This window comes from Columba livia, chromosome 7 (assembly GCF_036013475.1).
Source record: "Columba livia isolate bColLiv1 breed racing homer chromosome 7, bColLiv1.pat.W.v2, whole genome shotgun sequence".
Classification (NCBI taxonomy): Eukaryota; Metazoa; Chordata; class Aves; order Columbiformes; family Columbidae; genus Columba; species Columba livia.
Window position 1 is genome coordinate 17932099 of NC_088608.1, and position 27885 is coordinate 17959983.

Below are 27885 nucleotides of genomic sequence, written 5' to 3' on the forward strand. Positions count from 1 at the left end.
GTCGCGTCGCCCGGCGGCTCCAGCGGACGCTACCCCGACCCGACCACCGGCACGGGCAGCGCCAGGTCGGCCCGTCACAGGGCGGGGAGAGCCCAACAGGAAGTCAGTTCTGGTTCCTGGGTTAAGGTGCTGAGGCAAGAGCGAGTGCCCTGTGCTGGGAGCGGCTGCGGGCTCTGTGAGGCGCTCGTAAGTCTGAGTCGCTTTTAAGACCGCTCCGCTCCCTTCCGCGGGGAGCGGTGGGCGCTCGGCCTGGGGGGGCCGGTGTGCAGGCCGTGGTGCCTGGCGGCGGACTTCCCGCTCGCCCCTGCCCTCGGCCTCTCCCCACTTCCGCCATCCGCTCCAGGTCCGCCGCTTCCCCCTCCGGTGCCGCTTTGCCTGACGCTGGGAGCAGGGCAGGGGGCGCATAGTTTGCGCGCAGAGGTGCTCTCGGTCACTGCGGAAGGGCCGGGCAGGGCGCCAGTCCCCTTGCCGCTCCGGGAGGGCCGCGGCAGCCAGGGCGGCGGGGTTGCTCGCGGATGACGATCGCCGGCGGCGGCGAGCGGAGGAGCAGCAAGAGGTGCGCTGTGTGTGGGGCAGAAACTGCGCGGGTGTGAATCCCCAGCTGTCCCGTAATCGCCGTCTTTTCCCTGAGCGCAGGGCTGTAACGCTGCTGTGGCTTCAGGAACTCCTGCTGCGTTTCCGACTCTTCCCGTAGTCGGGCAAAGGAGGAATTTTGTCCATTAGAAAAAATGGAAAAACGGAAAAAACGCAAGTGCAGTGAGCTCTCAGTCTCTCACAAATTATTACCTCAACAGGTTTCCAGTTCCCAAGATGATGGCAGCATAACTTAGAAAATATTTCCATGAAGCTATTTTGAAAGCAGAAATGTGTAGAGAAGTACTTGCTTCTGGATGGCATCTATGTCCTTACATGAACCCATAAGAGGTAGGCCTGTTTATTATGGATGAATATGTATATACACATGATTAGCTAAAAGTTTTTCAGAATTTAAGGTGTTTTCTGAGGCGCTATTAATATTCAAAAGGTGCCTCTTTAGTGATCTGCAGAGCTGGGAATTCAGGATAAACACAGCAGTATGCTGCAAGTCTTTGCGCTGGGGCTTTTTTGGCATTTGTCTCACAGGAAATTCATATTACTGCTGCTGGTTTTTTCCCACCTATAGCGGCAAAATGTTACTCATTTGAAGCAAGTATTTTAAGAGCAGGGGTGTCAAACTCATTTTCACCAGGGGCCACATCAGACTCGCACTTGCCCTCAAAGGGCCAAATGTAGTTTTAGGACTGTGTAAATGTAATTATTCGTACATTTATAGAGCTAAAATTACATTTGGCCCTTTGAAGGCAACCGCGAGGCTGATGTGGCACCTGATGAAAATTAGTTTGACGCGCCTGATCTAGAGGTTTCATTTGGTTTGTTTACTTAAAGGTTTGTCTTACAACTTTTGCTATACTCAGTTGTTTTCCAGTGTTCAAGTCTTTACTCAAAGATGAAATTTTAGTTCTCCTTGCCAAAGCTTCAGGAGCACAACACTCACAGGTACTCACATTTGCAGGACCCCCTCATCAGACAAACTCTGGAGCTAATCTCTCTCTAGCTCTGTACTTGTTAGAATAAATGCAACATTTTTTATTGCTGCTTCTGTTCTGACTACATATTACTGTTAATAATTGGGAGAGCCTTTAGGATCTAATGAACATCTAGAATGTTGGTTGCTAAAGATCAGGATTGTCAACTTTGGGCTGAAAGTGTTCCAGTTGCTGTACAGATACAGCATAACTAAGCCTGATTATAATAGTGAGGATATTTGTTTTGATGGTTGGGGTTTTTTTATTATTTTAGGGCTGCTGAGGTTTGTGGGGTTTTTTGCTCTTAATGTTGCGAGAAGAATAAATGACAAGAACAGTTGGCAAATTCCCCGATAAATATTGATGCCTATGGAGGAGAAGTTGGAAAAGGAGCCAGTTTTTCTAACTGCAGGGAGTTCTGGATGCGAGATGGATAACATAAGAAGCAGTTATATATTCCAGCAGCTGGCCATTCAGGGTGTGACTACAGAGTAGTTTAATCCAATCTAAATGTAGACTGCTGCAGTCCTGCCCATGGCTAGTCTCATGTTCCCACTGCCTCCTTGTGTTTGCAGTAGTGCTGCAGCAGCCTCGCAGGGAGCTAGCTGCAGTTTAAATGTTGGGGTTGGTTTTAGGGGGTTTGTTATTGCTTCTTTGAGGAACTAGGAAGCTATTTTGGTATACTCCACTGTGTATGATAGAAATGCTAATATTGATACAAGTAGGTAGGAAAAATACATGGCCAGAGATAGGGGAAGGCAGAAGTATCCTTTTCTGTGGCAGTGGAACTTGCATCACTGCTACATAACTGTGATTTCATGTTACAATTTTGAACTAATGCTGCAATTGCACACAGGAGTTCTGTCTCCATTTTGCTGACATTTGCATTCTTCTCCTATGCTGGCTTCCTTGTGTTCTCATGCCATTTGAAGTGGTTTGTGGAACTGATCTGCATTAAAACTAGCACAGCAAAAATACCTTTAGCATTTAGTTTTAAACTGGACTGGTTTGTTGATACAGATTACAGTAAGGCTGCTTGTGCTGGAAGAAAGGGAAGGGTGAGGTGGAAGCAGAAATTAGTGGGGGAATGTAACACCAATTCTTGTAGTTACAGTTCCATCTTAAAGTGACTCTTATTGTGCCTTTCTTATTGTATGGAGTCTGGATTTTAGGGAGCTACCAGTACATTAGCTACTATTCTCCTTATTTTTCCCTATGAAGTAGAAAATCAGATGCACTGCTACAGTTCTGCCTGTTGGATCAATTACTTTTGGTACCAGCAGAACCCTTCATTCATATGAAACAATTTAGGCATTTCACACAAAAGTCATAAACTTGGATTTCAATAATATTTGTTATATCAAAGGATCCCTAAATGATTCCAAGCTGCTAAAGAATTCATTTCACCACTAATGAAGTACAGCCATGCCAGAGTTGACATACAATTGCTTTTCACATACACACACATCATTAAAATAAATTTTGCAGGACAAGATTTGCAATATCTATTGAGCAGTCTGTTGTACCTTCTAGGAAAGTCAAAGCACATTTCTGTGTTCAGGCTTTATGATATGGAAAATATTCAAGAGCAAAAAAACATGAACAAAGTCTTCAAGTTGGGGAATGACCTATTAGAGAGCAGTGTAGGGGAAAGGGGCCTGGGAGTCCTGGTGGACAGCAGGATGACCATGAGCCAGCACTGTGCCCTTGTGGCCAGGAAGGCCAATGGCATCCTGGGGTGTATTAGAAGGGGGGTGGTTAGTAGGTCGAGAGAGGTTCTCCTGCCCCTCTACTCTGCCCTGGTGAGACCACACCTGGAATATTGTGTCCAGTTCTGGGCTCCTCAGTTCCAGAAGGACAGGGAACCACTGGAGAGAGTCCAGTGCAGGGCAATGAAGATGATTAAGGGAGTGGAGCATCTCCCTTATGAGGAAAGGCTGAGAGAGCTGGGTCTCTTTAGCTTGGAGAAGAGGCGACTGAGGGGTGACCTTATTAATGTTTACAGATATATAAAGGGTGAGTGTCATGAGGATGAAACCAGGCTCTTCTCGGTGACAACCAGTGATAGGACAAGGGGTAATGTGTTCAAACTGGAACACAAGAGGTTCCATTTAAATTTGAGAAGAAACTTCTTCTCAGTGAGGGTGACAGAACACTGGAACAGGCTGCCCAGGGGGTTGTGGAGTCTCCTACTCTGGAGACATTCAAAACACGCCTGGACACATTCCTGTGTAAGCTCATCTAGGTGTTCCCGCTCTGGCAGGAGGATTGGCCTAGAGGATCTTTTGAGGTCCCTTCCAATCCCTAACATTCTGTGATTCAAGCTGCAATCGTTAGACTTTTGAGCAGGATCCAAGACAAGTTATCCTCATACCCTTCTTGCCTATTCTTCTCTGACTGCACCACTTTCCTTAAGAGTAGCTGTGGTTTATGCATAATCTCAGCAGATAGTGAGAGATGATAGTGGCTGTCCATACTGCATACTGTGCAGTAGCCACGCTTTAAATATCAGGAGAGGAGATGTGAATTACTGTTTGTTTTGTTTTTAATTAATTCTGCTACTATTTGGAGTGTTTTTGAGATTTCACTAACCTATCCTCTACTGTACTTACATTATGATAAATCTAGACATTAAAATTCATGTCATATTACTAAAGAAGCAAAGTACCTGTGTTTGCAAAGTTCACTCTGTCTTGAAATTGAAGTATGTGACCATTAATAGTGTTGTAGTCTTATGTGTCAAAGTTCATGAGCTGTAGTTTCAGTAATTGTTATTGGAATTGTTCACGAAGTGTAAAAAGTTGATAGCATTGTGTGAAAAGATCTGAGTTTTGCTAATTCTTTCTGGTTGGTATCACTGATTATTAGATAAAAGATGTTTTAATTCACGTTGCAGTGTTGCTTGTGTTGCCATTTTCAAATATGGCACAGAATAGGATAGGTCCATGTGACCTAATGTTGTTGAACTTTTATCTTTTTATTGCTTAATGCCAAAATCTGAATTTTATTTTGTTTTTTAATGCTGTTATTTCACAATTGACTAAACATTAAACTGTTAGAAATGTCATCAAATCAGATAACCGGTGACTGCACAAATTTTAAGTTTCAGGCCTCAAACACTGTAACTACATATACATTTACACATTCTGTGCATCCAGAATTTTATTCAGAGTTAACCTGCTTTTATTTGGCTTTTGTTTAAACCTGTCCCTGGACAGAAAATTAAATGTTGAGGTGAGCAGAGCTATAGTTCAAACTTATGTGAGTTATTGCTCAAATATACTGCACGTATTACTTGAACTTGATATTAGTACAAGTCATGTTGTATATGGTTTTAGTTACATACTTCTGTCTCTTAGAACTCTCTCTTTTTCCTTCTTATTACTTTTCAGGTCTGTTAACTTGATCATCTTTTGAGCGATGAAACAACATTGGGAATTATGGACAAAAACATTGGAGAGCAGCTTAACAAAGCTTATGAAGCCTATCGACAAGCATGCATGGATAGGGACCATGCTGTGAAAGAACTACAGCAAAAAGTATGTGTTAGGTTCCAAATTGTATCTTTAAAGCCATCCTTCCCACGGAGGATCGTGGTACCCGTGGATTTCAGTTTCACTTTAGCTATAGGCACTTCAGTGCATCTGTTAAAGCTGGAAGTTGCCATTATGAAACCAGGCCAGTACACTGCCAAATAATGCATTAGGCTGTGAATCTAGTAGATGGTTTTCAGGTTTTCAACCTTTAGGTTTTTTGTAGTTTTTAAAGGTGAGAAAAGAGTTGTCTGCTTTGGAGGATTAATGAAACAGCAAAGATGTGTATAAAATTTACCTAGCTTTAATGAAGTACTTATTGAAATTTAATTTGCTTTATTAAAAATTACTTTTTAAATTATTAATCTAAATAGCTTAAAATAAATAATTTTTGTGTTAGTAGGAAGATATGCCATATGAATTACCAGTTTATTTTATGTCAAGGTCAAAGACTAATATGTTAAGCGCTGTGCAAACTATTAGGACAACAGAGTTCAAGTGTTTAAATGTTTACAGCAAACTTACCTTGAAATATTACAATAAGTATTCATTTTTTAAAAATAATAATCTGTACAATTATTCTTTAATTATGAAGTAACAGAAAGATTCAGGAGGCATTCTGAACAGTAAAGAGCACCTTTGAATTTTTACCTCATGTATTGTTGAAAACATTACTTCAGCCAAAAGTATTTTAGGACTTCTCATCATGTAGGCCAGCCTATTACAAAGCTATCAGTTTTGGGCTTTGTAATACTATTTTTATTGTTCATATTCTACCCAACAATGGAACCTTTGTTATAGGAAGGATTGAATGTTTTTGATGCTACAGGCCTTTCTGAAACTTCCATAGAACTGGTAGGCTGGAACAGAAGAACCATACTCAGTGTCAAGTTACAGAAACAGAACTGGGAGCAGGGAAAGGTCTGCTAGAGAATATTCTTATATCTGGGAACAATCATGCCATCTTCTTGCTTGGCAAAATAAACTAGCCGAGGCACTGCAGAACAGGTATCTAGTCAATCCTGTGTGCAATCATCCACTGTGCAGTCTGTCTCTGTTCATAGTCTGTCGCAGCACTGCTGGTGCAATTCTACAGAGTTTTCTGTACTTAACAAGCACAAGTCAGTACATTTTGTGCTGAAATTGCAACTAACTTAACAAAAGGCAAAACATCTTAGAATGTTTGAAGAAAAAACAGTCAAGTTAATATTCCTGGGTCATCTAACAGTACATGAAAGATATTTCTGCCCAAGAAACAAGACATCAAGTGTAAGGTCAGATCACCCTTCTAAAGTCTATGGAAGAAAACTAGAAAAGTATGTGAGATCATCAGTGTTAAGTGAACTAAATGCTTGCAAGATTTCTATCTGCATTTTTGCTGGTTCGGAAATTTAAAACTAAAGCCTTTCATAAAGGATTACTGCCAGTTCAAATCTTTGTGCTGATCTTTCAGTAGTTGGATTTCATCACATCAAAAGAGAACGAAAGTATTTTTTCAAGAAGAGTTGATACTATAATTAGTTGGGGGGGGTTTGTTTGTGTTGTTTTTAGGGGGTTTGGGGTTTGGTTTTTTTAAACCCAACTCATGGGTTTTGAACGACCTTTGCATAGTGCTTTACTCTGGTAACTTCCTCTGTTCATTGTGTGGCCTTCATACATTGTTGGATTGTCCACCACTCTGTTGTTAACAGTTTACTACTTAAGTTACCGATAGGCCACTTGTTTTGCCAGTCTTTAGAGCTGGGAGCCATGTCAGGCACACAGAAGCCAGAGTCATCTCGGCCAGATGGTGTTTGATACAGATGGATGGTTGGTTGTCATGCAGATCTTCTAGTTGGTAACTTGTTGCTGCCATCTGACTCAAGGAATAATTTGTGCACACTGGCTGTCAAAAGCATCTTCTCTTCTGTCTGTTTTAGCTGTCATGTCTGTGCTCTGTACAGAAGTGTTGACAAGACATTGCTGTTGTACATTTTCAATTTGGTTCTCAGTGATTTTTCCGCTTCATGAGGTCTCTTATAGCTGCTGGAGTTTACTGCTCTTTGATCACTTTTTTTTTTTCTTTTTTTAAATAAACTCTCATAGTACAACTACTACCTGGCCTTTTAAAATAAATTTTCCTTGTAGATTTTTTTTTTTCCTGCCTACTTTGCAGACAAACACATTGGCCAGTAGGGATGTGTGGAATTTAAATGTGACCAAGATTTGAGAATTAGATAGCACTGTGGATAAACTATGAATAGACATGAAAACAACACCTAGGCTTGTCCCAGGTTGTGACCTGTTTGGTAATATTCTTAATTTCAGAAAATATTCTTAATTTCAGAAAAATTAAGTGCATTTCTGTAATTTTCCTTGTTAGGACTTCACAAGTTTTCTTGCTTGCTTTTAGCACCACTGTAACTGCAACACTAGGCATGTGCTAATGAAATCATAGGTTTTGGATTATTAGCATCTCTCTGCCACCTGACCATTTCTTCAGTTAACTGGCTGTATAACAATGTTCATACACTGTGGTGAAACTTGAGCAGTTTTATTAGGCTCTGAATGGCATGTTTATAGCATGAGATGGAATATAGCTAGATGAAGAATGGGCTGATTGCTTGCTTTTCCCCTGGGCTTTCTAGGTTAGAAAAACAAGTCTACTACATTCAAAGGAACAGGCAAAAGTCCATTCATAGGCAATTAAAGTTATTTACAAAATACCTCTTGTATGAAACAAGCAATGTTGCTGTTTTCCATTTAAAATCTATCTTTGGAAAGCCCATTTTAATATAATTTCTTTGTTAGAAGATACAGGGAAATAAAATTACATCTTTTTATAGATTAACTAACTGACCGGCATTGTGAAGAATACTAAAATTGTAATTTTAAACCTGATGTTTTCTATGGCTATGAATGAATAATCCTAACTTAAAAGTTATCCTGTCCTTTACAACTGCCACAGTTGAAACAGTTACTGAAAATTGGGATTTATTTCCTACAATGCTTTTTCTCAATGCTGTCTCAAAAATATGGACTTGCAAAGGTTACTGTAGTTGATTTTTCACACAAAGGTCCACAACTACAACTATCTTTAAAAATCAGAGCTGCTTTTTATATGCCAAATAGGAGACCCCTAGTCAAAACAGAATAAGATTAATGCTAATTAAATTATATTTGCAGACAGAAAACTACACGCAGAAAATACGTGAACAGCAGGAAAAGATAGAGCTTCAAAACAGCATTATTGCAGAACTGAAATCACAGTTAGCTGCTCTGAATGCTAATAGAGGTATGTACTCCAGTTTGCATGTTATTTCATTTTATGCTGTGTTGCACTGAAGAATAGTTTTGACTTTGTTGCTTCAGTTTTTACAATATACATCTCTCAGAGCAGGATCATACTTTTCTGTGAATGTGAGGCTTAACACAAATGTGCAGTTTCAAAATCTATTTTTAAAATGCAACACTTCTGAGGTTTCTCTTTATCATCTGCAGGAAATGGTGAGATTTTCTTTACATGTAGAACCTGCTTACACTGAAGCCAATAAAAGTTATGAAAATATGGGTTCAAGTCGTTCACTAGAATTAAAACCAAAAATGTTACATGCTAATTTTACAATTATCTGTTAATAAGTTTAGCTTGTAGGTTTTGCTATGGTCATGTTAGATGAGGCGTGTGATGCTAAGCTTTATAAGCAGGTAATTCTCTTTCAGATCAAACAGTCATTGATGGATAATTTTCCACTGTTTGGCTGTATTGCACAAATAAGAGAAAAGAGTCAAAGTAACCATGTGTTAATCTGCCATGCTCATTAAATATTTATTCACACTAGCCTAACACTCCTGGTTTTCATAAATACTAGCAAAGTGGTTGGCTTTTATTTTTAAGAGCACATGTACATTCTTTATTGCTGGTTTAGTCTTGTATTGTTTCTAAGCACAGAATGGGGCTTCTCTTGCTTGTTTAATATGAAGGCTTGCTCAAAGAAAATAAAGAAGTTCATATAAACCTAGCTTCTTTTTAATTTTGCTTGCACTTAGAAGCTGACTGGCAACAGTGATAATCAGCTGCTTTTTTTTTAAGGTAATGCACATCCCTACATTCTGATGCATGAAGACATTGAAACTTCCAACTTATCTTTTGGCCAGCTTTCTGAAAAACTGAATGTAGCAAAGCAAAGAGAAAAACTCTTAAAGGTATGGTTGCCTGCAGTATACTTAAAATAAGATCGCATTTGTGCTGTGATTATACAATGAGAATCTAAAGAGGTGAAATTTTTACCGGTGCCTTTGAACTGCACTTCTTCTAATTACATGATCCTCACCTGAAGCACACAAGTATTGTGCTGCTGCGGTCTGCTTAGGTGAACTAGGCATATATCTTTGATTCTTCCCAGTTTGGCCATCCAGCTCCCTAGAATAGTTGTGATTGCAAAGTAGGAAACTACTTGTGTATTTATTTCTTAGCCTGCCAAAACCAGTGGTCAGAAAAGGACTTTATCTCACAAGAGCTTTTCACATTGCAACCAGTTCACATATTTTTGCAACAAATGGAGAATGTGCACTCAGAAAGTGATGGAGTGGAAGGTGAAATATACATTTCTCTGGAGACACTGGTGATTTGTTTGTTTTTTAAAATACCCAGTTTCAGTACAATGTCTCTTCCGCCTCTCCTCACTGAAGTAACAAAGATTTTCACTACAGGCCATTCAGGATTAACAGTAAAGCAATAGTGCAGATTAGATGCGAAATACATTGGATAGATTTTGCATATTGACCAAAAACAGTGACAGAGATGCATGAAGTTGCATTGTTCTTATCCTAAGTCATCCTACCATGTTTTTTGAGAACTGTTTTGTAACATAAAATCTCTTATTTTTTAATATGAATCTTCTTATCAGGGCCCCCGTAGGTGTTGTAAAAAGACACTTAAACGGAATCAGGCATAATTAAAATAATTAATCTTAGGATTTGTTTCCTAAATCTGAGCTATAAACTAATTATGCTAAATTCACAGAAATGCATTTTTTATCAAAAGTGTTAATTTAAAAATAATTTCATTGGATTACTGATGCTTGTTTAATTATTTGGAAGAAATCTCATTTGAGACTAAGCCTTTGCAGACATTTTAAACATATTGTTCCGAAGATTTTCATACACTCTTATTTTATTTTTTAAAAAGTCTTTATATAATTTTTCTACATTAGAATCTGTAAACACAAGATGTCATTTCTTTCCTAATATTTGCATTTGTTTGGAGTACAACCCAGCTGAAGGGTTAATTCTTTGATGAAACATCTTTGCATATTTTTGCATTTCTCTGTCTTGAGTTGGATAAAAATTATGTCTCATGGTTGCACACAGACACCTGACCAAGTCTAGTATTTCTTACTCTTTTTTCCAAATGCTTGCTCAAGGACAACTGTTTTGAGTAACTTAGTCATATAATGAGTAGGAGAAAGGAAGGTATGCTATCTATTCTTTTCATATGGGGAAACACTGAGAAATTATGTGATCTATACAGAAGATTACAGGCAATGCATGAGAAGCTGGAGTCATTATTTCAGGGGCTATTTTCTTAATGGAATGCAAGTTGTCTTCATCTGCATTTTTTTTTGTAGTCTCTTCTTGCAATTACCTCTCAGCAGTAGGTAGTTCATCTGGATTTTGCTTCATCTGTGCACATATATATAAATATATATATATATATATATATATAGACTCCGTGAACAATCAGCTATCAACTATACAGTCTGCATTTAAACCCAGGCATAGTGCTATACAAATAAGGTCTTTTCAGAGGGGATCAGTAGAGATATAAACCCATGCAAGGTCAGGTTGACTCAGCCTACTCTGTGTTCCTGTTATTGCAAATGTAGTAGCTCTCTAGGTGTTGAGAGCATGGAGCTTGGAGAGAACATGTTTCACTGGACCAAGGCTGGTTTCTGCAGAGGTGTGTGGATATCTCTGCACCATCCTTCTGATTTCATAGGGGTTATAAGCTTTGGGAACAAATTAGGACGGATAAAAGGTAAACTGCATGGAATGAATGTATGGAAAAAGCTGAGGAAATTGAACAGTAGCAAATCAGCAGGACCACATCAAGTTAACCTAAGAGTTCCCACTTCTCTGTCTTTCTGAATAAACGAAGTAAAACTAAAACAAAACAAAACAAAGTAAAAAAATTGATGCCATGTTAAAAACAAAAAGAGCTGATTCTTCACCTGTAGGTAATCAGCCAGTAGAATGTCCTGCTTCAAGGAAAAACTGGACAACTTCACAGAAGAGAAATCTGTTGTGGTAAATAGAAACTATTACTAAGAAGGTCTGGGAATTTATTAAAATATGTATCATGAGTGCCTCTTGTTTTCTTGTTCTCTTCTATAGATGTCCTATTTTGACATCTGTTAGACCAAAAATCTATCATCTTGTCACTGGCCCCGTATAGTTGTCTTGTATCTAATTCAATATTGGCTTTTCAGCTATTCAAATTTGGAAGCTCAATTATTCTGTTTCAAAGCCTGTAGTTTTCTAATCATACTCTATCCATATTCTGCTCTAAACCAAATAAATTCTGTCTACATCCATTGTTGTCTATTGCATTAACTGCTTTATTCTACTTCACGATCAAAAATTTCAGGCTTGCAAAATGTACAGTTCCAGATAATAAATTATCATTATGGTCTTTAAGTTAAATGTTGCTGTTTCTTCCTGTCCTTCCTTGAAACTCAATCTCTCCATTGGCTGGAGGTGCCTGGATTTATCAGTACCTATTGAAACTATCTTTTGCTAAGTCAAGTGGGATTTCTGAGTGGACTATATCCTGTCCTGCAGTAAAGTTATAGAAATTCTGGATTGATTGTAATAGGTGCATGGTCAGAGCTTAAATTTCAGAGGTTTAAAGTGAGAGAGGTGTTAGTTTGTCTCTGTTTTCTAGAATGTGGCCATACTTGCGTGTTTTACCCACTGTTGTCAAATTCTGTTGCCAGTGTGTCATTTTTTTTTTGTTCACATTCATCTTCACTGAAAGAGGTGAGAGGACCACATTGGCTTGATGGTCAGTATCAAGCTATACACAAGATTACCAGATTTTTTAAGTCCCCTGCTTGAGGAGACAAAATGGACCTAAATTACTGCCTGTTTTTTAATACAGCCTGACTAAACTTTATTAACTAGGAAGAATGTGGATCCAGTTACTGTTTCAGAGCCAAAGCTGCCCAGCAAGCAGAAAACCTTAGTAAGCAAGATTAGACAATGTCAAGTAAAGCTTCTTCTGCATGCTATTTTTAGTATAGAGTCAGAATCCTTGTAAACTCCATAAATCATGATGCTAAAGTTAATACCTGTGACAAGAAAACATGCTCATGTTCATATTTTCCTGGGTCAAGAACCTCAGTATTAAACACCATGTGAGTTTTGATCAGAATTTCTTGTGCCATGAAAAAGGGGAGGACACTGTGTGTCGGGAATGAATGATGCATATGGCATACAGGACTGTTCATCCTGCAATAAATGTTTAGGGTTTTTTTTCATGCAGGACATAAGCAGAGGGACGGCAGATGTCTGGTAGTCATCTTTATGCTCAAAATTATGGTGCTAAAATGACTTAAGTATTAAGAGCAGCTGCTGCAGCAGTCTTGTAGAGTTGTGTGTTCCAGTCAATACCACTTCTTTAGTGTCACTTTGTTCCCTATCTTTGATGCAAAGAAAGCTGTACCTCATGATTTTATGCTAGCTGACAATTTTATGCATTTAGCTGTTCTTTGCTGCTGGTATGATGTATGCAGTACGATTAATTAGGACTTGCTACCTGATAAAATAAATTCTGGTATTGATAGCCTTTCTTCTTATTGTTTCATCTGTCTAAGCTAACTTTACCCAATAACAAAGAAGAGTTTGTGGTTAAACTGTTATAAGTTACAGTTAACATTTCCTGAGACCAGTTATAGTAGTTCATCATAGTATTTTTCCTTGAAACCATCTGACAGTTTGCTTATCCTAGGAAGTCACTGAGTCAGGGCATTATAGCACACTTCAGGGAAAAATAAAAGGACCTGCCTTTGCAGCAGTACAGGCTGGGGACTGCTGGGCTGTGGAGCAGCTCTGCTGGAAAGGAGATGGGGTCTTGTTAGACAGCAAGCTGAACATGAGCCAGCTCTGTGTCCTGGCAGAAAAGAAGGGAAACAGCTTCCTGGAGTGTATTAACAGGAGCACAGCTAGCACGCTCAGGGTAGCAAGGATCTCCCTCTGTTCGGTGTTCATTGGACTGCATCCAGAATACTACAGCCAGTTTGGGGATCTCCAGTACAGGAAATACGTTGGTAAACTAGAGTGAGTTCTGGACTTGTCCAGCATGGAGATGGCTTCAGGGCAAGTTAATAGCTCCTCAATACCTATGTTGAGGTTACCGGGCAGATGGAGCCAGCCCCTTAACGGTGGTACATGGCAAGAGGATGAGAGACAATGGGCAGTTGAAACATGAAAGGTTCAGACTGGACATCAGGGAAGACTTTTCACCATGAGGGCACCCAGGCATTGGAAAAAGTTGCCCAGAGAGTTTGTGCAGTCTCCATCCTTGCAGAATTCAAGGCTAAACTGGGTAAGCTCATCAGACATACTTTGATTAGGAGCTAGAGAATGCTTGAGGCCCCTTCCAACTTGAATTATCCTCTGATCCTACAAAGCCTCTCCAAAACAAAATATATTGATCTTTTCATAATATAGGTGTAACCTCTTTGTTGGCTCTTAATACCAGCATGCTTAAAAGATCCATTGTGTGGCCAAGAACTTCACTGAGCAGGTATGACCTATGTGACATACTTACTTGTCATGACATTAGCTTTAAAAACTTCAGCCAGTTTATAAATGTTGCCACATTATTGCAAACACCCTAATTTAGTCAGTATTAGAAACTGTAGGCTGTGAAGGGCTATATTATTGAAAGATCCCAAAGAGTGTAATCATCTCTCCAGTGTTTTTCCTGGTGTGATATCCTGATGGTGCACAAGAATGACAAGTATGTACTGATGGATCTTCATTGCTTAACCACCCGGTGTCTCTGTGGACCGCTCTGGACCAATCCCTACATGGCTGTCACTGTCAAGTAGAGTAGCCCCTACCTACCTAACCTCCAAATGCACAACCTCACTCTATTTAGGTGCCATTTGTAAATAAAATCTTCTTGAAAAAGCACTTATTTGCTTCTTTCCTCTTAACTTTGCCCTACCTGTCTACAAACTACGTTTCTGCATTTTACTTACATTACTTTTTATTGACTTAACCCTTTGGGCTTATTTCTCTTATACAGACAGACATGGAGCCTCAGACCTCTTTTTGTGACACTTGATACAGTTCAAGATCAATGTTTATATAGATTTTGTAAGCTGACAAGTGTAAGGTTTTCATAGCCACAGTTTTTAACCATGGGTTGTTTCTTGGAAGTTATCCAAGGACTATCTTTGTCCATATTAAAAAAAAATGTTTGTTGTATTCTTCTTGATTCCACCAAAAAGCCCACATACATAAAAATTCCATGAATTACCAGATGGATAGTTAAAGTGGGGTCAGCCACTGCTTTTTGTTTCACAAATCTTTATAGCATTGCAATATTTGCAATGTAATCCTGTTTATACATACGAATTGGGGCACGAGAGGCTGGTGAGGAGCCCCGGGAAAGTAGATCTGGGAATTTGGGCTGATGGCAAGCCGAATATGAGTCAACAGTGTGCCCTGAGAGCCAAAGGGGCCAACTGTGTCCTGGGGTGCATCAAGCACTGCATTGCCAGCCAGGCAAGGGAGGCAATTGTCTCACTCTACACTGCAGTGGTGTGGCTCCACCTCGAGTAATGTGTGCGGTTCTGGGCACCTCAGTATAAGGACAAGGAACTATTAGAGTGTGTCCAGAGAAGGGCAACCGAGATGGTGAAAGGTCTCAGGGCAAGACTTATGAAGAAGAGAAGGCTGAGCAGTGACCTCATCACAGTCTACAACTTCCTCAAGGGAGGCAGCAGAGGGACAGATGCTAATCTCCCCTCTCTGATGAGCAGCAGTAGGACATGAGGAAATGCAATGAAGCTGCATTAGGGAAGTTCAGACTGGACATTAGGAAAAGGTTCTTCACTGAAGGGTGGGTCAGGCACTGGAACAGGCTCCCCAGGGAAGTGATTAGAGCACCAAGCCTGTCAGAGTTTAAGGAGCATCTGGATGACGCTCTTAGTTATGTGGTTTAGTTTTAGGTAGTCTTGTGAGGAGCAGAGAGTTGGACTTGGTGATCCTTATGGGTCCCTTCCAATTTGAGATATTCTGTGATTCTATAATTCTGTTCTTGGGTCTGCTTGAAAATTAAGTTAGCTGCAGAATATCAGCTTCTTCAAATTGTTTAAGATGGATTGAGATTCATGAAATACTATTTTGTTAAAATACATAAAATGGTAATGTGAATTACATAGTAAGTGAACCAAGAAAGCATCTTTATTTTTTATAAACAGTAATATGACTTTCATAAATTCAGAACATACAGTTGTTTTGACTAATCAACTGTGATGAGTTACATCTATGTAAGTGGTAGAAGATCCTTACTACCAGCTTAAAATTAATAATACAATAAATAAGACTGGCCCTTACTTATGTTAAAAAAGCTTAATTTAGCATATTCCAGACTGCTGAATGGTGATATTCCACAAGCCTCGGTTCTATTAATTATTCCTAAAATTATTTTTTAGGAGCAGTTAGAAAGTGAGAGCATGAAGTTGAAGCAACTTGAGGACAAAAACAATCAAAAGGAAAGAAAGCTTATATCTATTATTTCCAACCAAGAAGATAAAATAAGAACTCTGAAAAGCAAATTGAAAGAATTAAGTGAAGCACAAAAGGGTACAGAGATCCCAACGTATAAAAGGGAGGTAAGATAAGAAACGAAATATAGGTAAAAGAAAGAAAAAAAACTTTTATAAATTATTACTTCTTTCAAATATGTTTATACTAATTATTCTAAGAAACTGATTTTAAATGTCAGCATTATGTGATTACTAGGAAATCGTTAAAGTATACGAAGCGCGTGGGGAACACCAAACTATTAAGTACTTATTGTTTGCTTTTTGTGTTAATTATGTTATGTCATTAAAATTTTCATATTTGTGAAAACTCTAGATTAGCATTTCTGTTTTATAATTTTCAGTTGGAAGTTTTTACCAATATTGAGTTCACTTTTTCACTTTCACGCCACCCTATTTTTGTTATTGAATAGCATCGAGAGTGCTATTCTGTCCTTGTGGGATAGCTAAAGTGCAGCCACCAGTGTGAACCTAACCACATCAACACATTTTAGCTAGCTAATTTAAAGTGAATGTAGGTAAGAGTAGGAGCACAGCAACACATAACTTGTTGCTATTAGATTTCCCAAGTATTGCTTAACTTAAAATGGCAAGCGTTTGTAACCCACGTTGCAAGGTATAAGGCAGCTCAAATGTGTCTACAGGAGCTGCAGTTACACTTCCGTGTGAGGTAAAATGTAGGCTATTGGTCTGTGATTATAAACAATGTATCATTAAAATAATCTGATTTGGCAGAGATATGATCAAGCTCTGTGTCTGATTTGGAGCACATGAACTACCCAGGCCATCTGGTAAAGTCGAGCTAGTAGAAGTGCAGCTTAATGACTGGTTATTATAAAAAAAAAAAAAAAAAAAAAAAAAAAACTTTTCATAATGTTTGGCAGATTTAAAACTATGTAATACTAGAGTGAACCACAAGGTGGTAGTCAAAGTTAATAACTTCTTTAAAAACCAGCTAGAACTCTCTACATATTAGCTTGTGATGTGTTCATTGAAAATTTCAGTGAATAAATTTATTTTTTAGAGCTAAAATAGCTGGACACCTCACTGACAACCTTATATACAACACATAATCTTACCTTATACATGACTGAAATAGAATTACAGTCAAGCAATATTCTTAGAACCAGTTTCCTTTCAAGGGAGTACAAGCAGAGGAATCCACAATGAGTTGCTAAGTTAAACTGAAAACAGGAATTTCACACAAACAGTAAAAAAATGGTTTGGTCATTTTCTGAATGTTCTGAGAGCTTCCAGAAGGACTAAATGAAGGATCCCATTATGTTTGTATTCATGTTAACCTGAAGAGCAAAATTAATATACTAACGTGTGATCAATATTTTCATATTTTATTTCAAGGTGAAAAGTAAGAAAGTTGTTCCAGATAAGTATGAATTATCTCTAGGGATGTCTGATATTTCACGTATGCTTGAAAGGTAAATGCTTTTGCAGCATTTGTTTAATTTGCTTTTGTCTTTTCTGCTATTAAATAAGACCAGCTATTTCCCTCTTTTCTACACAGTACCTTTAAAAATGGCAGCATAGGTCACAGAGCTGGTGTGGGAAGGTAATAAAGCCAGCAACTATGTGGAATCGTAGCTGAGGCTTTGCAAGTATTTAGGGATAAGTTGGGAGGAAGCAAAATAGCCACTTGGTTCAGCAGGAGGTTAAACTCTGTGGGAAACAGCAGTGGATGTTAATGCCAGGTTTAGGATAAGCATTAACTCTGTTGCATTAACTCTCTTCAGAGCAGGAATGTACAACCATAATGGATTAACTGATGGCAGCACAGCAGAGGAGCCTGCTGCGCTGTCAGGAGGAGGTCTGATAGTCAGCACAAAGAAATAATTCTTGGCCTGATCCATCCTAAATGAGAGGGTTTGAAACCAAGTTATCTGTAAGCTGAAGCCAGCCAGCCCTTGCTATGACCAAGGGAGCAAAAGCAGTATATTTTATAAGCAAGTATTCCCTCTTCTGCCAGTGTTTTGGGAATAACATTGACCACAGTGTTAGGTTTGCATTTTTCACAGGATAGGGCAGTAATAACACTTTCAACAAATTTGCTGAGATAAAGTAGAAGATTCTCTCTAAGGTGAGGCTAGGAGAATATTAGGGAAAAATATCATAAACTCTTGCTGTCATCTTATAGTCTTGCCTAGGCATCTGCTTTTGGCCACTCTCAGACATAGGCTAGGTGAACTATGTGGATCTTTAGTCTGACTTACTACTGCTTTATGATAGGAAATAATACTGTAGTGTGATAAAGACTTTCTTGTCTTTACTGATTTATATCTGAAAAATGAAAAACCTTCATCTGTCTTCTGTCTCCCTCCTTTCAAATAGCTCCCTTACTTTACTGTTTTCTTGGAAAGAGGTATGTGACTGGTAAGATTACTGGTAATCTTACACTAGTAAGATTATAGTATCACAAATGTCTAGCAAATTAAGATTGATTCATCTACTCATATGTATATTTTAAGGCTTCAATTAGAAACTTGTGTTAAGAGTCATTTTTACTTTGTTGTTTATAAAAAACCCTGAAAAATGGTCAGAATGTGTTAACAGTAGCAATGTTAACTCCTTCTGTAGATTCGTTTTCAAATAAGATACAAATAGACACAGCACAGCAGAAACAGGAACACAGCTCGTGACACTCCTGCTTGCTATATGAATAAGGAATAAAAAGGAAAACAATTCACTGGATTAAAGAAAAATCCCTTTTGAGCTCTTTTGATAGAAAGATGCAAAAGAGAACACAAATCCAGCTTATCACCAACTTCACTTTTTCATCTCTGAAGTTAATTTCATAAAATCCATTATATTGTGCTTAGAAATATAAATTGCTCAGCAAGTTTATTAAAATTTCACAATGGAATTTTATTGATGCATCACTAACTGAATAACATAGTGCCTTTGGGCAAATCAAGCTCATGCCACTATGAAGAAATATTTTTACCATTCTCAGTGCAGATAGCTAAATATCAGATGTCCATATGATACTCTGGAAAATATATAAATAAAAATATCTGTCAAAAATAGAAGGAAAAGTCATGTGACTCTCAAAAAGAGAAGGAATGGGTTCACAAGCCCCTCTCCAAAACATCAGGTAGACAGGGAAGGAAGGAGCAGTAACAAATGCTTGTGTCTTCCTTCTCCTGCAAAGTATGAAACGCAGAAAATTAATGTTCACAGCAGCAGCATATTATTTTCCCGAGAATGAGATGGTAACACGACCCTTGTGAAAGATAAGCTATTCCACAAAATACGTGAGAGAACTGAAAGAAATATAAAAGCTAGATTTTTTGGGGGGGGGAGGGGAGTGCTTCTTGAAGGGTCAGGCCCTAAGCTCAAATATATGTGTGTATAATATGACTAAGCAGCTCTTTGACAACATTTTCTTTTCCATCTTCTGCTTGCTTTTACTGAAGAGAACAAAAATACATATACATATGTTGAGGAGCAAGGTATCCAAGTAGCTTACACTATTGTTTTTCTCTGGTTCATGGGTGTGACTGGATTAAAGGTCACAACAAGCTGGATTGGTTGACTCTTTAATTTACAATTTTGGTCTTCCAGGGATAATCTGGAGACTGTTTTCCAGCACATGAAAGAAGAGTGTCATCGAATATGTATGCTAGCCAGAGAACAAACAGACCAACTGAGTGCATTTAAGATAAAGCCAGAACCTGAAACTGGTAATATCATACTTAAGCTCTTATTGTGATTCAACTGTTTGAAAGCTTTGCTTTATATTTGAAAATACTGTAAATTACACATACATAGAAGTATTTCCACTGTTTACCATCTGCCTTTTTCAAGTCTGTTCACATGGTGCTCAGTATTTCACCAAGAAAACACACCGCCAGTTTTGGCATTCTATGATGAATGCTCCAAACCACATGCTATAAAAGATAGTCATCACATCAATGGCTCTTGTAATTGTTTTGTCCCTTGGAGTGAGAGGCAGGCACTTACTACATGTGATATCCCATCACACTGTGTGAATGACAGCATTTGCTTGCTTTTAATTTAGCTGTCAGTTCAAAAGATGTCTGTTATGAATGTCTCCAGCCCTGTATCTGTTAGAGGAAAATTGCTGGACTGAGGAGAGTCAGAGGGCTTATTTTCTAGACTCTCTTGTGCAGATTTGTGAATACTGTTCCATCATATGGGACAAGACCTTAATCCAATACTTCTTGAAGACAAAAGAAAGGTTTGATTTTTGCTGCAACTGGAGGTCCTGAATGTCCAGTTCTGCTAATGCTTACATTTAATATAATGTAAGATACTATGGGTTTTCCCTACTAGCTTTTCTTAATAGTAGAATCAGACTCTTAACTGATTTCAAAAAACACCTGCCAAACTTACATGAAGCAAAAGACGCTGATTTCAGCACTTGCTTCTAATTGAGGTTATACCGTTACTGATGTTAGTTACATTAAGTGCTAATGTGTAGCTTGTTGCTTCAAATTGCTGTGTCTGAACTGTATTGTTCTGTTCTGATTGTACACAACTAAACTGTATTATTTGGGGGTGGAAATTTTGGGGTAGCAACTTATTTCAGAATTGATTTGTTTTCCATAAATAAGTGCCTAACTCAACTGTGTGAAAAGCTATACATGATATAGATTTAATCTGCTTGATTTCTGTTACTTCCATGGCCCACATTACTACAATATCTGAGTTATGTCAGAAGGCTGCTGTACAATTATTATGTCCTGAAGTTATTCTCTCCCCTAATTAGGAGTAACCATGAGTATTACTACTGTTTTTTCTAATAAAGTGCCAAAAAATAAAGGGAAATTCTCAAAACAAAGGGAAAATATGGTCCCACTTATTACTACTTACTCAGTTTAAATATTTACCTAATTTGGAAACCAATGGGAGTTTGGTACCTGAATACCTTCTAAAATCATGCTCATGATGCCTAGCATGTTCTTGGCACTGTGTGAAATGGTTTTGGTTCCAGCTTCTATTTCTGCCGGAACACTTCAGTAAATATGTGCAAGTATGTTTTAAGAGTATGGGACAACATGCTTTTCAATAAAATGAAAAAGTTTATAGCTATAAATCAAAGACAAATGGAATTATTAGGACAGAAAGAACTATGCCTCAAACTGATTTCAGAGAGAAAAAATAAAAGTTAAGAAGCGAAGAAGGAAGACCAAAAATCTCTCAAGGAAAGAAAAAAAAAAATCACCTTTAATAACTATACTTCAGTTTAATGACTTCTTCATTGTTTTTCTTTCACAGAAATACAGTTTTCCATGCCAATACAGTGCACTGATAAAACTGATGAACAAGCAGAAGAGCTTTTTAAGACTCGGGTTATAAAGGATATAAATAGAGGTGCATCATGCATCACATCTATCACACCAAGAGGAGTGGGCCAAGATGAGGACAACAACTCTGTAGAATCACTTTCTAAATTTAATGTCAAGCTTCCACCTACAGACAATGACTCTGCTTTCTTGCAGAGCACTCAGGAAAAACCAACAGTTCCTTGTACCAGTATAGCTGAAAACATGCTTCAAGATCGTCATTTTAACCTGGAGCACAGAGACTGTGCTGTTAACCTCAGTAAATTGGAACCTAACTCATTTGAAGCTCATGGAGTTGATCTCATGACCTCAGCTTTACAAAGCTTAACTACTGTTGACAAAACAAACCCCCCAAACATGCCCGTAGAAAATACCCATGACAAAACATGTTTCAAAACAACAGACACGAGTTTCACATTTGTACCTAAGCACACAAACCAGGGTATACCTGAAGTAATTTTTTCTTCTTTAGAAGCTGCTGGGACAACCGTCAGAGGTCCTCATCAGGTATCTTTTTATAAATACATTTCAAAAAATTGTAATGATTCAGACAACCACTTTGCATATATATTTGAGACAGGATTAATATATTCTGTCAGGTATCTCATCAGTCTTTTTTTTTAAGACAATATCTCTTGTCAGTTCTTCCTGATACTGAAGTATGTGTACAAGTTACTTTTCCAGTTAAAGGGCAGAAATTAGAGCAGATGTAAGCACTGGATATGTTTGCACTAATTTCATTGCACTAATTTAGATATTAATTGCTTCTATATCTATTTCAAAGCTGTCATTAATCAGAAGTTGCCCCCTCCATTGCTTTATTTCTACCCTTGATCTCAGTTGAAGAGGGCACATAATTCTTTTAATTGTTGTTAATATACAACAGAAAATATGAGAAATGGACTGAGTAAAAAGCTGAACAAATAAACCCTGTGGAAAAATTATCTACTTTTTATCTTGATCTGATATATAAAAAGCACCCTATTCCTCCCCTCTAAGAAAACTTTATTTTTTTTCCTCTCGGTTTAAGCAGTCAAGGTGGAAAGCAAATTTATTTTTTCAAACAAAGGGAAGTTCACTAAAATACTGACTTTTATGTTTATGTAGGTACTTTCAGCTTGAATTTTGGTTATAGCTACTTGAAGTCCGTAGGAGCTTCTGAAAGCAAGGCCCAGTTGCTTTAAAGCAGAAAAACATTTCAGCAGGTTCTGACAATCATAGCTCTGAATACTTTGCTGCTTTTCTGTAACACCCTGTCTCAACCGAAGTTGCTGGCAAAATTATTATGGACCTTTACAATTCTGTGGCTTTTCTTACACCTTGTAAGAGAACACCGTATCAAGAATAAGCAAATAGTGATATTTAGGAGTTCTGTGAGGGTGGGCTTGGCATACTTTTACTATTTACATTGATATCATTTTTTGTTCTTTGCAAATGACAAGGTACATGCAGCAGAAGAGCTTTACCTCTCAATTTGGCCACTGCATGACATGCAGAACTAGCATTTGGAAAGTGTTTTTAGGACATGATCATTTTGATGTTTTCTCCTAAAACATACCCAGTCTAGTTTAATTTTCTAGTGCAGACCAGTTTTGGATGAAGAGTTTAAAGCATGTTAAATTTGCTGTTCTTCATAATTGAAACTATAAGCCTGATCTTTCAAAATGTATTTTAAATATGTATTTGTAATGTAGGAGATCTCAGTTCTTTATCAACCTACTAATCACAGTTTTTTGTTGTGTTTTTATTTTCATTGGATTCTCAGTTAAAGTTGTAGCTGAGTTAAACAAATTAAACCAATTATTTTATCACTGGTAGAATTCCTGTGGAGCTGTGAAGCATTCACTCCATCCTCTTTTTCTGTATTGCCTCTCCAGCTTGTTCTCTTACTAGTTAGTCTGTGTATTCATTTTTCAATAGATGGCACCCTGCATTGCATATTACAGCAAGTGAAACAGCTGGTATGTTGATTATAAATTGATAGAGGAGTATGCAGCTCAAAAAGTAGAGAAGAATAGCAGTTAAATAGCAATAAGCCTTTGATTTGATCCTTGGTATTTCTGGAAAATGCGATTAATTTTGAGCTATAATTTAAAATATAAATATCTACTTTATGGAGAAAATGTAATAATGCTAATGCTAACACTTGAAGAAAAGAAAGGCAATGGTGAACTGTTTCAGTATTTCTAAGTCATACCTACAATAGCACTGTAGAACATAGAGGACATTGATTAAAGTATTATATTTTATCCAGAAGCTTGTTTGAAACAAGCCAATATTAATTTAGAATCCATTCAATATACATCTGTGTCTATCAATACATTTAAACATCAGTCACCTTTATTCAGCTGCCTACAAAAGAGGTTTCTAAGTATTTTTCCTGGTAGATTGGACTCAGCTCGAGAGTTTTTTCCTGACTGTTAATTGATTTGCAGATAATATATATGTATATTAAAATACTAATGTTTTTAAATAGTTACATGTATACACGCCATTTTGACTATATTAAGCTTAGCAAAATTTATGTATAAACTTCTTAGTAATTTTACTACCTTCCTAAGGGGTAGTTACAGTGCTTATGACTTCCATCATCCCTGCCACTGCTGAACCTCCAGTAGGGAGGAATTATATACCTGATTTTTTTTCCTAATGTAGATAAAACTTTCAAGTATTTACTACATATGTTAACTTATAAAATGGAAAACCCCATAAATGCAATAGATTTGGCAACAGTAAGTTCTTGGAACTGTTCTCAGTTGCTGTAATAAATTTAGATCTTTCCTTCTATGTGGATACTAAATGTGAAAACTCAGTAGTGTTTTCTTAGGATGTAACTTAAAAAAAAAAAAAAAAAGTGACTGAAAAGAGCAGCAGATTAAAATAAACATGGATATTAGTGGACCTAGGATTTTACAGACTACATTTAAGTAAGACTTGCATGTAGATGTGTGTGTTTATCAGTATTTACAGTTTGAGGGGGTTGTTTCCACCAAAATATTTCTAAGAATGTTCATGATTTTAAAAGCAAATTGATAGTCTATTGATCTTAATCTGAATGTTAATGTTTTTGAAATGGAACATCTGCTCAAATATATCCCTATTCTGAAAAGCACATTAAGCACATGCTTAACACTCAAAGAAAGAAAGGGAATTGCCTGCCTCAGTGGGTCCCCCTTGTGCTTCCAAGGTTAGAAATCTTACTATGTCCTTTGTGGAGTTTTTACAGTACTATTTTATCCTTTTTTTTTTTTTTTAATGGTGCTTCTCATAATAAGATATGAGAAACAAGTAATTCTAAAGACATTTTGTAGGGATGTTTAAGTGTGTCAGTGTCTAGATAGATTTAATATGCAATTTACACCAGCAACGTACAATAAGTAAACTCTTTGAGCTCAAAAAAAGTGGTGTGATTGCGCTTAATTACTAATTAGTCAATTTAATTATATGGATTGCTGACCATAATGAAAGACAGTAAATTTGCTATTGCTATCTGATAAGCTAAACACTGTTTAAATAGGGAACGGACAGGAAATTGACTCCCAAAGTTTAGCTGGTTTAAAAAGAAGGATTAACCACCATGAAAGCCAGGTTAGTTATACTGTGAGTTACCATGGGAGGAATAAACAACAGATTCTAATGGTTTGGCATGATGAAATTTGAATTAGAGCTGAAAATTAAAACTTACTTGGATATCGATAGAAAACAAAAATTAAAACTTCTGAATAAACTACTTTCTAAAGTATTCTTCCTTGTCTTTCCATGTGTGAGTGAAGCACGAGAGAAGAAAACTGAGCCAAAAAAAAACTGCAGGGCGTTCTCCTCTTATAGGTTCCATCCCCACATAGAGCTCATACCAGCTTGCTGATGTTCTGTCTACTTTGCAGTCACAGCACTATGCATTTAGTTTTCAGTTTGCTCAAAACCTAAACGTCCCGGCCATATAACATAAAGGTGTATTTTATCTTATGATGCTAATACTAAAGTAATTAAACTTATTTTTTAACTTTACTTTGAAAACTGATAGACTTTTTGATTCCTAGTTGGCATGACACTAAATAGTGTACACTCTGACTTAAAGTATGTATCAGGCTGAAGTCCCTTGAACTCCTGTGTCATGTACACAGACTTGCTGGCTTTAAACTAACTAGCTCAGGCACCAAAAGCAGTGTAGCTACTGAACCAAATTTAGCGTAGTTCACAGAATTGCCTGAATTCAGGGATAGATATTCAGATGGTGCCTTTCAGTTTGATGCTGTCATGGCAGAAGGAATTCCAAAGCAGATTATTAGAAACACATTTACACTAAAAGGCAGTCAGAGCAAATAAGTAACTTTAGCCATATGACATGGTTCTACTCATTTTGTAAGTAAACTGAAAACTAGTTATATGTCAATAACAATACAAATATGTTTCATATTAACTCTTTACAAGAAACATTTTATTCAAAGGTAAAAATGTGTTTTCTCATTTCTGTTAGGTGGCTATTATGAACTTGGGCTCCTACAGTAAAATACTGAAAGGCAAAGTTAGAGAAAAGCCTAAATGTGTATCGGACACAGATCAGATAGTACAGACTTTTGCTCATAGCGGTATTTATCATTAATAAATACCAAGGCATAAAAGTCCTATCTTGCTTTTCTTAAATGAGAACTCTCTAGTTAATGTCTCTGGCCAGACAGGTGCAAAGGACACCTACTTTAAAGAGGCAGATATTTTGTTATATAGATATAAACCACAGCATAATGTAAACCACAGCAGTAATAATTTTCTGTTTCCTTTAGCTCGTTTGGCAGCCTCGAGACAATGATTTGCTGGCACAGCCTTATACAGACTCTGAACTGAATCAGTGTGGAATATGTGAATTCTGTCGAGAAGTTCTACCACCATCTATAACATCTAAGGAAGATTTTCTTCGGCATCTGTATTCCCACTTTAAAGTACAGTCTTAATGCATGAGAATTCAATGGATCCCTGGTTTTGCATACAGTTGGTTTATTTTGTTCAATAGATATGCTAAGAATTTAAGAATTAAGACATTGTAACGAGAATTCATGACTGAAAGTGTTTGTTAGATAAGCACATTTTTAATTGTCCTTTGGCGAGGTAAAATGAAACTCTCACTCAGTACTGTAACTCACATTATTGCTTGTTATGCTTCAATATTACCTTTGAGAGTGATGTTAAACACCTTTTTTTTTCCCAATTAATTGTTCCCTGAGTAGGCCCAAAGTCATGATTATATTTATGAGTGTAGACTTGCGGGATTAACGCCTTAATCTGGCTGGGGAAATTGGTGTAATGCTAGGATTTTTTTCTCAATATCCACTTACGTTATTATGTTCTTCTTGAAGTAAATAGGAAGACGTGTGCTCTCATTTTTCATTTCTATTATAAAATGTCCACATTTAACTTACAATAGTGAACCTCTTAATTCAGATTCGTGTAAAATCGTCACAGTAACTGAATGCCAATTTGCCAAAATTAGGAGAGACTTGTTCACTAGTAACATAAATGGATGGTTGACTTTCCCAGATGAATTGTTTCTAGAGAGAGTAATGAAACACAGCACATAAATGACTCTTTTGCCAAAATGTAACAGGAGCAGTTTTATGGATATGTTACATGCTATTAAAAAATAGCTATTTTGTTCATGTACCTTTCTAGCATTAATAATTAGTAAAAATAGTTTCACAGAAAAGCTTAAATTAATATGAAGCATAGAGTGAGAAGAGGTTAAACTTTCCCTAAAACTAAGAGTACAGAAGATTATTTCCCTTTCCTTCTGGTCTGCTATGAAGGATTGCTTAAATCTGTTACAGCTTAGAAAGGAAAGGGGAAAACCTAATCACACAAATCTCAGTGACTTCATTTTTAGCCTGAATATGCTTAGTGGCTTTCTTAATACAATATAAATTTATGTTTAGTTGAAACATTGCATTCTGATAAAGTTTGCGCGTTTTCTGGATTTATTGAGCTCAAATTTAAAAGTGGACGGTTTTACTAAGTAATTTAAATTAACAATAAAGGGTGGCTTAGAGCTTTTTACATTTGAACAGGTTTTAGTCCCGGTACTTGATAATTAGCATTAATATTTTCATAGCAGCAAAGCACAACAGTTTCCCTTTTTAAAGATTCGTTCACAGGTGACCAATTTCTGGAAGAATTAACACCTGCATAATTTTTAGAAATTTTTTCTGCAATTATTTTCTCTATTTTAAACATCTCATGTTTGTGACTGGCTGTCAACAGAGTGTACTGTAATAAACAGCAGTGTGCAGTGCATGTCTGCTACAGGACCTGGAGAAAGCGTTTGTTACTGTTAACAGCCCTAAGCCCCCGCCAGTACGCAGCGCTGAGGAGGACACGTTCATCCCTGGACACGGCATGTGAAGTACCTCCCCACAGAGCACGGCTGGGGGTGGTTCCTGGGAGAGACAGCAGTTCTAGGATTGGGAGGAGAAAAGGGGATTTGCACATCTCCAGCCAGCCCGGCACAAAACCGACTTGTCCTCTCAACCGTGAAATTCGAGCTCAGGAGCTCACGTTATTAAGAGCTTGACAAACTGCGAATCACCTTTAAAGAAAATAAAGTCATCTGTTCCTCGCGCCATGCGTGGATGGCTTTTCCCCGTGAGCTCTCCTGGGGGCA

At 37.6% G+C, this 27885-nt stretch overlaps 1 protein-coding gene across 4 annotated transcripts; it reads left to right on the forward strand.

The window, feature by feature from the left end:
• Positions 1-27842, forward strand: TANK (TRAF family member associated NFKB activator). Of its 4 annotated transcripts, none has more exons than XM_005498619.3 (10): positions 1-186; positions 795-924; positions 4958-5104; positions 8264-8372; positions 9168-9280; positions 15805-15984; positions 17275-17351; positions 19492-19610; positions 21169-21743; positions 26018-27842. In XM_005498619.3, the coding sequence occupies exons 3-10, from the start codon at positions 5006-5008 to the stop codon at positions 26183-26185; spliced, it is 1440 nt and encodes a 479-aa protein (XP_005498676.2). In that variant the 5' UTR covers positions 1-186; positions 795-924; positions 4958-5005; the 3' UTR covers positions 26186-27842. The 4 variants fall into 4 exon arrangements, with proteins under 4 accessions (XP_005498676.2, XP_064925729.1, XP_005498675.2 ...); XM_005498618.3 differs by lacking the exon at positions 1-186 and adding an exon at positions 332-556; XM_065069657.1 differs by lacking the exon at positions 4958-5104.
• The last annotated feature ends 43 nt before the right edge of the window (positions 27843-27885 follow it).